The following is an 11,634-nucleotide window of genomic DNA, read 5'->3' on the forward strand; positions in this document are numbered from 1 at the left end:
GGCGAAGTGATTTCCGGCCTGTAGTTGTCCTTTCACACCAGTTTTATCTCAGTGTAACTGAGCTAGCGGAGTTACTCCGGATTCACTCCAGTCGAAGTGAGAAGGGAGTCAGCCCCTTGGTCTGCTCAGCAACTCAGCGATCACGATAGATGAGTCAACTCGTCTTCCTCCTCCTCGCCACTTCCCTGCAGCACATTGACACGGCCGGGGTGGGCGAAGGGTGATCTGTAGCCATGTGCTTACTGGATGACGGGCTAGTTCTGTGCAGGCATTCATCACCCACAAACCCCGCTTGGGAAGCAGATATTAGCTCAGAGCTCCTTGAATCATCCTCCGCCCCTCCCCCCCCCCCCCCCCCCCACAGCAAAAGGTTTTGACGAAAAACTTTTTTTTTTTCCATTTTTTGTCAAAAACTTCTGAAAAATTTCGAGTTTTGATCAAAAACCCCCATATGTTGGTTTCTGACAACCCTAAACCATTTTCAGTTTAAACGCCTCAAAAGTCGGCCTTTGGTTGCTGAAAACTGGGGGGGGGGGGTCGGGGAATCGATTCTGAGGGGGTTATGAGGCAAACTTGACGTGCTTGGCTGAAAAATGGACATTTTGCCTGGAAAAAAAAAAAACACATTTTTTTCTGTTGTGCCCAGAAAAACCGTTTTCTGCTGGAAAAAAAGTGTTGATGGAAAATTTCCACCAGACGGGAGGGAGTTGAGGCAGCGGGGAATGGCCACAGCCACGGATTGGGGCGGGGGGGGGGAAGACGGTGTCTCACAGTAGGCCACCGAAATGGAGGGGCCCAGGGCGGGAGGGGCGAGCAGGGTCTGTCCCTTTGAAGCGTCTCATGTTGCTGGGTGTGTCTGTTTGCAGACCGGGAGCTGCAGATCCTGAAGCGCAGCGAGGGGGACTCCCGCAGGGATCACCCCAAGAAGCCCCCGCTGTCCGAGGCCGAGGGCAGTGCCTCCCCCAACGCCTCCTCCGAGTTCGTCCCACCGCTGCCGGACCACAGCAAGAACATCATCCCCGTCTACTGCTCCATCCTGGCCGCCGTGGTGGTGGGGCTTCTGGCCTATGTGGCCTTCAAATGGTGCGTGTGTCTGGCTCGGGGCGGGATGCCGTGAGAATCGCTGCGGGGGGCGGGGGGGCCACCAGGAACGGTGCTGCTTATTGTTGGCCTGCTCCAACGCAAGGCATCCGCCAGCAAAGCACCCGCTCTGCACGCAGCCGTGCCAACGGGGCTGACCGCCTGGGCTAGCTGACTCCCCCTCCCCGGCCTGGCTTTCCCCCACCCCTCCTGGCCTCTAAGAGGAAGCACTTCACAGGCCGGTCCCCTGAAACTCTCAGAGCAGATCTGGATCCAAAGCCCAGGGCATAGGCTCGTTTCGGTGAGCACCGGGACCCACTCACCCCCCCCCCCCCCCCAAGAGGCAGATCATTATCCCCCATGTCACAAATGAGGAAACTGAGGCACAGAGCAGGGAGGTGACTTGCCCCAGGTCACCCAGCAAGTCGGGGGCACAGCCAGGAAGAGAACCCAGGTGTCTTGACTCCCAAACTTATGCGCTAACCACTAGACCATGCTTCCCCTTCACACCTGAGCTCCCAGGGCTTTGAAGGAACATACTGTGTGAAAACAATAGAGTGGAGGAGGGACGTCCAGCCAAGGGCAGGGCTTGTCCTACGGCAGGAAGAAGGAGCAGGATTATTGCCTAAGAGCTTAGCACAGGTCTGGGGTCCGGGAACTCCTGGGTTTCTAAACCGGGCTCTGACACTGACTGCCTCTGGGACCTTGGGCACATCCCTTAGCCCTTCCATGCCTTGCTCTCCCTGCCTGGGATCTGGAGGTACCTCCTACCCTGCGAGGGGTGGGAGGGGAGGCGTGATGAACTGGGGGGTGTTTGTAAAGCGCTTTGAAGATGGAAGGCGCTAAGTATTAGGAGGGTTTTGGCCAGACTCAGTGGGCCAAATGGAGCCCGGGAGCCACTGCGCTGAGGCCGCTGGGCCAAGTCCATGGCGGAGGCAGCGGCAGCGCAGCCAGGGATGACTCAGTCCCAGCCTGTTCCGGAGGGAGGGATTTGCCCTCCGGTCCCCATGTCCCGCCCACTGGGCGCCCAGGCGTTCAACCGGGGAACCCGCCGGGCCCAGGGCGGTGAGTGAAAGAGGGTAGCAATAGGAGGAGAAAAGGGCCCTTCCCTCCCCCCCCCTCTTCTTAACACGGCCAGCGAGAAGCGCCGTTATTCCCACGGGCCGAGGCCAGCCCACGGAAGGGGCCGTGTCCCCCGCTGCGTCGGGCACGCAGCTGGGGCCCAGCAGCTGAATAGGATTAAAGCGCGCTTGGAGCGCCGCAGGTTGAGATTAGATCCGTCTCTCCCTCTGTAGCCAGCCTCTGCCGGGGCGTGGGGGTAGATTAATGGGAACCCTGCTGAAAGGATTTCCAACTGCTGGCTGGTCTGTTGGGAAGAGCAAAGCCAACCCCTCCCCGGCCCCTGCCCGGCTCTCTTTGTGCCTGTGTTTGGGGCTTGATTTCGCTCCGCAGCGTGCGAGCCGCTCCGCTCCCCTTCCTGCGTGTTTACATTCTTTATATTCCACTCACACTGAGAGACTCCAGAGCCCAGCGGGTCCCTCCTCCTGCCGTGTAGATCATAGACCCCCTCTCCCTCACCCCGGCTTCCTTTGCCCGAGCCTCCGTCTGCTGGATGAATCGGAGAGGCCTGGCTCCGCCGATCCGCTTCCCCTCCCTGGCGGTGGGGGTCGCCCCCCCCAAGCATGGACCCGCAGGTCCTGCTGCGAGAGCTCGGCCCCGCCACCCAGCCTTCCGGTCCAGCCCTCGCTGCGCTTCCCGCACGGGAGTGCCGTGGCCCGGAGGCGGTTTGCATTACTGGCATTCGCTGGGCAGCCGCGTCCAGTCCCGGCTCTGCTACAGGCTCTGGGGAGACCTTGGGCAAGTCACTTGATCCCTGAGGGCCGCCTTCTGATGCCTCTACACGGCCAGAGCAGGGCCCCTCCTCCTCCAGCAGTCCCAGGAATTGTAAGTGGGGGGGGGGGCAGAAATAGGGCTAATAACCTCCTGGCACCTGGAGTGAGGATAAATTAATTGACAGGGCTGGGGGCTGAGTTCCTATCGGGCTGGGGGCTGGCTAGACATAGCAGGGCTTGCTCAGTTGGTATTAGTTGTGTTGCAGTATAGGCGTAGGCACGGCGGTGTGCCAGGCGCTGTACAAATACAGAAACAACATGCAATCTCTGCCCCAAACAGCCGGCAGTCTAAGGACATGCACTGCTGGTCTAGATCAGGCCAGGACGCGCCCCACAGTCACTTGTTCCCTGCTCTCCCCTTTGCGAGGCCTCTTCTGCCTATAAGTAATTTCCCCCTTTACGGCCGTGCACCCGCTGTTCAGCAGGTGTCTGGGTAACTCGCTGCACCCTGGGGGCCAGGCCAGCCTCTCCTGAGATTGCTGCTGGTTCTCAACTCCTGCTAGCGCCAACTGGGGGGTGGGGCTTTGTGCCCCCCCCCCCGCCTATGTCTGTCTGGATCACAGCGGCATCTGTCGGGCAGGGAGCTTCTTTTTGTTTTATTTGTACAGCACCTGGCGCAATGGGGCCCGGAACCCCTGTCCGCCAGCCCTAGGCGCTACCGTGAGCGTGGCGCAGACACAGTAAGAGACAAGTCAAGAGCTTAGAGCCGAAATACACAGAGGGCGGGAGGGGGAACAGGCACGGAGCGGGTGAAATGGCTGGCGGGTCAGCGGCAGAGCCAGGGATAGAACCCAGGCGTCCTGAGTCCCAGGACCGCACCTGTGCTGCCGCCCCATGCCCAGGAAGACCTTTCACCACAGGGCATTCGACGGATGCTCCAGGGCACAGACTAGCACTAGCCACGGGCATTTGCCCCAGCTCCCGGGCGGGGGAACGGGCTGTGGGGGGAGCAGCGTAAGGTGCATCAAGCTGCTTCCAAACCACTGCCTGGGCTGCTCTGTGCCTGGGCTGGAAGGAAGGGGCCGGAGAGGCGGAGGGAAGCCACAGGAGGAAGGCTGGCGGGGGGGAGAGAGCCAGAGCTGACGGGAGGACAGACGCAGCGAAGGGGGCTCACGGATTCCAGTGCCCCCCACGGCCCATGCAGCACAGCCCCGGCTGAGCCATCTGTCCTAGGTGTCTGCAGGGGAGGGGCAGATATTAGCCTGGTTTTCGGGAGCCCGCAGAGAAAAGAGGAGCTGCTTATTGAGGCTTTTCTTCAGCACAGCTGAGCCCGCAAGCTCTTCCCCGTGCGTGCAGGGCTGGGCCGGCTAAGGGCCTGCGGGGCGTTACCCCCCCTGCACATCAACAAGGATCCCCCTCGCTGGTCCCTCTCCGCATCTTACTGAGCCTAGCTTCTCTCTTCCCCCTCACTGCAGCTGGAACACCTGTAAGCAGAAGAAGCAGCTGGCCAAGGCCAGGGCTGGCGAGCTGGGGGCCTCCCCCGAGGGCGAGAAGCTGCACAGCGACAGCGGCGTCTTCCTCGACACGCACAGCCTGCAGGAGCCCCACCCGCTGAGCAAGGGTAAGGGCCTCTCGAGGTCAGGCACCCTCCCCCCCCACCCTCCGTCCCCAGGACAGAGCCTCTTCCACGCCCCGGAGTTCTTGGTGGCTTCCAGTCCCCCAGGGATATGAGCCTTGGCAGTTTCTGGATGCCCCAAAGAATCTGGCCATTGGCAGTTTCTATGTCCTCCAGGGATATGGGCCTTGTCAGTTTCTAAGTCCCCCAGGAATATGGGCACTGGCGGTTTCTATGTCCCCCAGGGATATGGGCACTGGCGGTTTCTATGTCCCCCAGGGATATGGGCCTCGGTGGTTTCTGTATCCTCCAGGGATATGGGCATTGATAGTTTCTATGACCCCCCCCCCGCCCCCTCCCAGGGATATGTGTATTGGAGGTTTCCATGTCATCCCAAGGAATATAGGTATTGGCAGTTTCTATGTCCCCCAGGGAGTAGCATGGGCCTGTTTCCAGGCCCCCTCCCCCAAGAGTCTGGGCTGTAGCAGTTTCTGGGTCTCCCACAGCTGAAAATATCCCCTGGGGAGCAAACAACAGCGGCAGCATTTGATCTCCAGTCCCCCCATGACGAACCGCCAAGGAGTCTCGCTGGGCCTGCGCCATGCGACTGGGCAGGCTGCTGCGGCAGGGCGGGCTGCCCGCTAGACACCTGTATGGGCCCCCTGCGGGTCCCCTCTCACCCGGGCCACCATCGCTCCAGGGACGGGCAGGTGCTGCTGCACACATCGGCTGGGGGAGGAATGGGGAGGACCCAGGCCTGGGGCTTGCTCGGGTAGGAAATGGGGTCAGAATAGATCAATCCCTCGCGGCTAAAGATTGCAGCCTCGCTGGTTGATCCCTCAGGGCCCCGTCCCAGCCAGCCCCCCGCAGTGGTCGCTGCTCTGCACGCTGGAATCTGGCAGGGATCGGGGCCTAGCCCCTTACGTCAGAGCCCCCCCCCCATTGGGGTTATTTAAGTTCAGCACCAGCGTGAGCACAGGAACCAATGAGTATTAACTGGCCACCGGCATGTGCAGGCTTGAAATTCGGCGCCGGTTTCTAGCCATGGGAGGAGGGCGGTTCTGGAACAGCCGGGGCAGCTCGGCAGAGGCCTTGGGGGTTTTTGCCTTCCTCTGCAGCATGGGGCCCGAGTCACTTGCAGGTGTAAACCAGCGCCGTTTTGTGGGGGCAGGTGGAGGGGGCCGGGGCCCTTGTAAAAATCCCTTTTGACATTTCCACGCCTTGTAGCTAAGGCAGTCGTCGGCGGGAAAGCCGCGTCTGTGGCCAGCGGGACGCCCGCTCGAGCCGGTCCCCGTCTGCTTTATTTCTGCCTCTTAACAGTCAGAAGGGGAAAAACAAGTGAATTAATTAGACTCTTTGAAAACGAAACCGTCTCCTTCCGCCCCGGCGTGTTCCTGACGGCGCTGCTCAGCCCGGACACCGACACGCGGCTAGGGGCGCAGCGTGTCGCCCGCTGTCAGGACATCACGTGGCGGAGGAGGATCCCAAAGCGCGCTTATAGACGATCATGGCAGCAAGGGCGTGCCAGACCTGCCATTTATTTAGCACGTGGCGTTCCGGGGGTCAGCTGGCCTTGCACCAGGAATGCATTTCCCCCCCCCCAAATCTGCTTCCAACATTTCAATGTCGGAGCAGCTTCATAAAAGAAGCAGCCTGCCTGAGAAAGGCGTCCTGCTTTCCCCCGAATTGTGGGCTCCTTCCCCATCTCAAATTATCCCTGAAGGAGGCTTAGGATGGCCCCCGTCAACCCTGCGCCAACGACCAGTTTAAAGGCCGTGACCATGCAGCCCTGGAGGCTAGAAATGGCAGCTTTCTCCCACCGGGAAGGGTAGGTTTCCATTTTCCCAGGTGCGTGTTGATCATTTTAATTCTTGTGTCCCGCTGACGGCTGCACAGCTGGACACAGCGGACACCTACTCTTTTGAAAACCTGGCTCCTTGTTTTGGTACCTGACCGGAAGCAGCATTTTTGAAATCTCAGGCCCACCACAGCAAAGGAACCAGGCAGAGAGAGACAAAAGCAAACGCACCCCAGCCAAAATATTTCACATTCTCCTGTCAGTAACAGGTCTACAGGCCAAGAGCTGCAAAAACGTCACACCTGTCTGCATGGCCTGTGTGCTGGGGCTGTGTGTCCATCCACCCGTGTGTGTAACAGGCCCCTGAGAAACGGGGACATTGCGCCGCTAAACCGCTCCCCTAAAACGCTGCCCCTCTGGTTAGGACAGGAAGGGGCGAGCATTGTGAAACCCTGGGGGTGAGGGGGGGAAATCTTTGCGACGCACACTTAAACCATGCCACCAAGACACGGCGAACGGCCCCGGGGCAGCAGCCTCGCGTCCCTTGTGCTGCGTGAAGCGCCAGGGGAAGGGGGCTTTGTTGCTGAACGTGGGCCACACTCTGTTGTGTGAGTCAGCGAAGAGCCGGGGCTCTCTGCGGCAGCAATGGCCACTCCAGGGGGAAAGGGGGCTGCGCTGAATCACCAGCACCGCTTCCTTTCGGCCCCCCCAGCCCCAGGAGGTCTCCCAGCCGCCCGCTGGCCCGACCTACCGCCGTGGCGCACGGACGCTCAGAGACGAGCTCGGGGCGGCTGGGGCCAGGACTGGCCCAGGCCAGCGGTGGTTTCTCTTTCTCTCCGGCCGTCCCGCTCGCTCTGACGCTCTCGCTTTCTGCCTGTCCCTTCGCAGCGCCCAAGCCGGAGCCCTGGCTGTACGGCAGCCTGCCGCCCCCCAAGCAGGAGGAAGTGGAGCAGCTGCTGGAGCGCTCCGGTCACGGCAGGGACTGGCGCTGCCTGGCCAGCCAGCTGGGCTACCAGGACGAAGCCATCGACACCTTCGGCCGGGGCGAAGCCCCCACCCGCACCCTCCTCTCCGACTGGTCCGCCAAAGAGGGGGCCACGCTGGAGGCCCTCTGTGCAGCCCTGGCCGGCATCGAGCGGCCGGACGTGGTGGAGAACTTGACCGGCCCAGCTGAGGCCAGCTCCGTGGTGTAGCGGCACGTGGGCGAGCCAGCAGGCGGACGCGGCCCCTTCCCGCCCTTCCGCCCCACCCAGCGAGAACGGGGACTCGCCGGGAATTTTAAAGGGCAACAACAACAAAAAGAAAAGGGGGGGCGGAGGGGAACCCAATTTGTTAATTGTAAGGGAACCTTTTTTAAAAACAAAACAAACAAACAAAAAGCAGCGAGACAAAGAAAAAAAATTCCACAGGGCGGCGGTCTTTGGCATGGACAAGGTGCAGCACGATGTGACTGGTGCGTGAGCCCGCTGCCCCCTCCTGGCGGGAATCGGACCTGCGGTGCAACCCGCTGCCCCCTCCTGGCGGGAATCGGACCTGCGGTGCGACCCGCTGCCCCCTCCTGGCGGGAATCGGACCGGTGGGTAGGACCCGCTGTGGCAGCGTGGGAATTACGCCTCATTGCTAGGGTAGCCTCTTCAGTGCAAATGGAAAAGACGTGTGATGCTGGAGCCTCGCCCTGCATCTGCTGTTGACCGTGGACTTGGGAGGGAGCCAGCCTCCGAGGGGCGCAGCCGGGTGATGCTTTACAGCCTGGCAGGGGAGAGGCTGGCGCGGAGGGAAGGGAGGGTGTGGGGGGAGATGTTTTCCGCCCCTTTGACTCCATCCCGCCCTGTCCTGGGCTCCCCACTGACCTGGTGAAGCTCCCGCCTGGGCCCGTGGTTTCCTTCCACCCTGTGGCCATTGTAACCGGGGGGGATTATCCGTCTGCTTTCCCCCTTCCCTTGGGAAGAGTCCTCACCCACACGGGGGGAGCCCTGTGGACCCTGACGTGCCAGGGCCAAGCCATTTGCCCCACCTGGCAGACGCCAGCCCCCCCCAGCCAGGCCAAGGAGTGAAGGGACAAATCACCCTCCCCAGGCGCTGCCAAGAGGGAGCCCATCCCTCCATGCCTGGAGCCCATCCTTTGCCTCTGTCACCCTCCGGCCTAGGCCCTGCACCACCCCCAGCCAGCGCTCACCCCCCCTTCCAGCTAGCTCCACCATCCTCCAACCCTGGCTCTCCCCCCCCACACACAGAGAAACACCTGTGCCAGGCAGGGACTGAATCAGGATTCTCCTGGCGCCAAGGAAAAGTCCCTGAAGCGGCGTCTCCCTCACCTGGCCTGCTGCCCTGCTTTGGGGCGGGATTTGGTTTTCAGACCATCTTCCCCTTGCAGCCGGCCCCCTCCCGCTCAGAGAGCCCCCACCGGCCTCTCGGCCCCTGCCTGGGGCCTGTTCACCAAGGCTGAGTCCCAGGCGCCTTTAGGGCACCGCCCCGTGGCCGGCTCCTCGGCCGTTTCCCGCAGCCTCTTTAGCGTCTCAGCCCGTTGCCCTGGGGCCCAGCCGCTGCTGGGGTTTGCTTCGGTGACATACGGGGTCTTCCAAGGGCCTGCGCAAAGCCCCGTCAGCCAGCGAGCAGAGCGAGGGAAGGGGGGTGGGGAGAGCACTCGGCCAAGCTGTTGACCCCCGTCCCCCTGGACAGTGCTGCTGGTGGGCGCCCGCCCCCGCTGGGATTCAGGGCGCCGATGCTGGGAAGCGCTGGCGGAGCCTGGCGCTAGGCACAGGCTGTTACGGTTTTGCATTTGTGCCAAGGTGCCGGGGGTTACACTGTGGCCCTGGCCCCGGCCCCGGCCCCATCGCCTGCCTGCGGGGCCAGCTATGCCAGCCGGACCCGGCGGCTCTCCTCCCACCTGCCTGGGAACCGAACTCTGCTCCGGAAACGCCCCCCTGCTGAACTGGTTGTCACGCCGCCTAGTGTCTCATCCCCCCCAGCCCTGCGCTGGCCAGCCAAAATGCTGCCCGCCCAAGCCCTCTGGGTCTCCAGCGCGACACGCCTTGCCCTGGGGGGTGGGCTGGGTTGGGAGGAGCCCCCTTGCTGGCCGAGGGGGCTGTGTGCTCCGAAGGCCAGGCTGTCTGGAGCTGGCACCCCAGAGCCCGTCACACATGCGCGGGTGTGGCTCTGCACCAAACACTTGGGGCTGGGCGACGGCGACCACAGGCCCTCGCCCGCCCGCCTGCAGGGCCCACGCCAGAGCCCCTCGCCCGGCAAATGCAGCGTTGAGCTGAGGACGAGCCAGAGCGTGCCTGGGAGGCTGACGCGGGGGGCGGGCCTGTCACCAGTAACGGCTCCCCTGCAATAAGATGTTCCCCCCACACTGGAGGCATGAAACCCAACCCCCGCGAGCCCAGTGGGGCTGAGCGGCCAGGGGAGATCTGGTCTGTCAGAGCAAATAGCGCCCGGAGACGCTCAGCGTGTCCTGGTGCCATGCTCCTGCCAGCCTCTGAGGCTGTGCACGCATCTCCCGCCAGGGCCGGTGACGGTCTGCTGGGGAGGGCGGCTGGGGAGCTCAAAGAGTAGCTGTGCTGTTGTTTGGTGCAGGAGGTGCTAGATTTCATCCCGGGGAGCTGCTCACCTTGCCCGTGGTACTGGGGAGATAGGTGCTTTGGAGACGAGGGCCTGGGAAGAGGAGAGGTGATCCTGGGGGACCATGGAGCAGAAGTGAGCCGCTGGGCTGGTGTAATGGGGCTGTGAATCACGGGCGTTTAGCAAGGGCTGACTAGCACGTGAACGCCCCGCAGCTTTTACCTGTAATCCATGCGCGCCTGTCTTCTTTTTCTTCTTCGTTTTTAGGACGGTTTCGGTTGTATTTGACGTCTCTGCCTGCTCTCGTTGTGTTGTGGTTCTCCCCACCGCTGTGTATGCCTCTGCCATGTTTGCTGACATGGGTGTAACGCTCATGTCCGACAAAACACTTGCATTAAACAAGCCCTCCGTTGCCCTGTGTCTTTGGGAGATGGGTGCTTGGGCAGGGGAGCAGCTGAGCAGGCGCAGCGCCAGCGAACCTCTAGGCAGTCCCTAAAGAGCGAGGCGCACAGTCACTGGCCAGGCCAGCATCAAATGCTTCAAGAGAAGGTGTGTGATGCCCTGGAGGAGGCAGTTATGGGCCAATCTGACCCCTGGGAACTTTTCCTCCTGACCCTCAATAGTGGTAGTTGGTTTAAGCCCTGAAGCATGAGAATGAAAGACGCCCCCGGCTTATTCCAACCAGCGACAGGCTCCGCCCATGGGAACAGTGGGACGGTGCATGGGGGGAAGGTGACACCCCTCCCCCATGACCTTTGCTGAGACGGTGGCACTTGTACATACAGGCCCAGCACTTCGCTGTGTAAAGGCTCCACACCATTCTGTTATGTGCCTGCTGCACACGCTAGGCGGCCACTGGCATCGGGCCCAGAAGCTCTGATTTCTTGGCCTGGTGCTGCAGGCGGGGAGTGGCGCCCTGCCCCTGCTGGCTGTGGACGCCAAGGATGCCGGCTGCCCACGTGCCGGCAGCGGCGCCTCCAGGCAGCCAGATGACTCTGCTTCCTGGGCAGCTGCCTCCCTCCCACCTGTGCCGCGGGGGGCTGACGGAGGGCTGCTGGCGAGTGACCGGGTGCAGCAAGCCCTGGCCCCCCCAGAAACAAACAGCCCTGCCGCGTAGCAGCCGCCCTGCCAGCAGTGGGGCCACAGGCTGAGCCGGTCTCATCAGTGCCTGCCCATGGCCCCAGTGGATGAGGGGAAATGGCAAAAGCCCCATCATTTGTCTCACTGCAAACGAGTGGGTACTGCGGTCGGAGGGGAGGGGGGTGGGTGGGTCGCTTTCCAGATGAGATGTAAACCCAAGGCCCTCGTGGTGCGCAGGATCTCCTGGCAGGTTTAGTCACTAGCGTCTGCCTCCTTAAATCCCCCCCCCCCGGATTCTCGTGACAGACAGTGGCACCTGCTCCTAGAGGATAACAGCCTACTACTGCTGCTGGTTGATGGAATCAGTCCTTCAGCTCACGGGGTGCCATGGAGGTGACGGTCCTGACCCACACAGCAAGGGGCGGGAGGGGCCTGTGTCTTTCATGCTCCCACCAGGGAAGCTGCCCCGCCAAGACAGCTGCCCCGTCCTCTTGCAGCAGCTGGGGGACGACACTTGATCCCCCTCCCAGCGTCAGCTCCGGCGCGGGGGTGGGGAGAGGGGGGTTGGGCCCATGGACAGCCGGGGCTGAGCGTGGCTGATTCCCGCAGCCCCGCGAGGGGCCGGGCGCCGGGGAGAGGGCCTGACAAAAAGCCCGGCTGGGGAGCTC

The 11,634-nt window shown here is 62.2% G+C and overlaps 1 protein-coding gene across 1 annotated transcript in view; it reads left to right on the forward strand.

Moving 5' to 3' along the window:
• Positions 1–7,518, forward strand: part of LOC137141534 (tumor necrosis factor receptor superfamily member 16-like) — a 36,522-nt gene extending 29,004 nt beyond the window's left edge. Inside the window, exons 4-6 of the mRNA XM_067530434.1 lie at positions 867–1,083; positions 4,388–4,533; positions 7,214–7,518. Coding sequence (XP_067386535.1) covers positions 867–1,083; positions 4,388–4,533; positions 7,214–7,518 — 668 coding nt within the window. The remainder of the gene's footprint in view (positions 1–866; positions 1,084–4,387; positions 4,534–7,213) is intronic.
• Positions 7,519–11,634: the final 4,116 nt, after the last annotated feature.

This window comes from Emydura macquarii, unplaced genomic scaffold (assembly GCF_026122565.2).
Source record: "Emydura macquarii macquarii isolate MOO-44397 ecotype Brisbane River unplaced genomic scaffold, CSIRO-AGI_Emac_v2 contig_3080, whole genome shotgun sequence".
NCBI classification, from domain to species: Eukaryota; Metazoa; Chordata; order Testudines; family Chelidae; genus Emydura; species Emydura macquarii.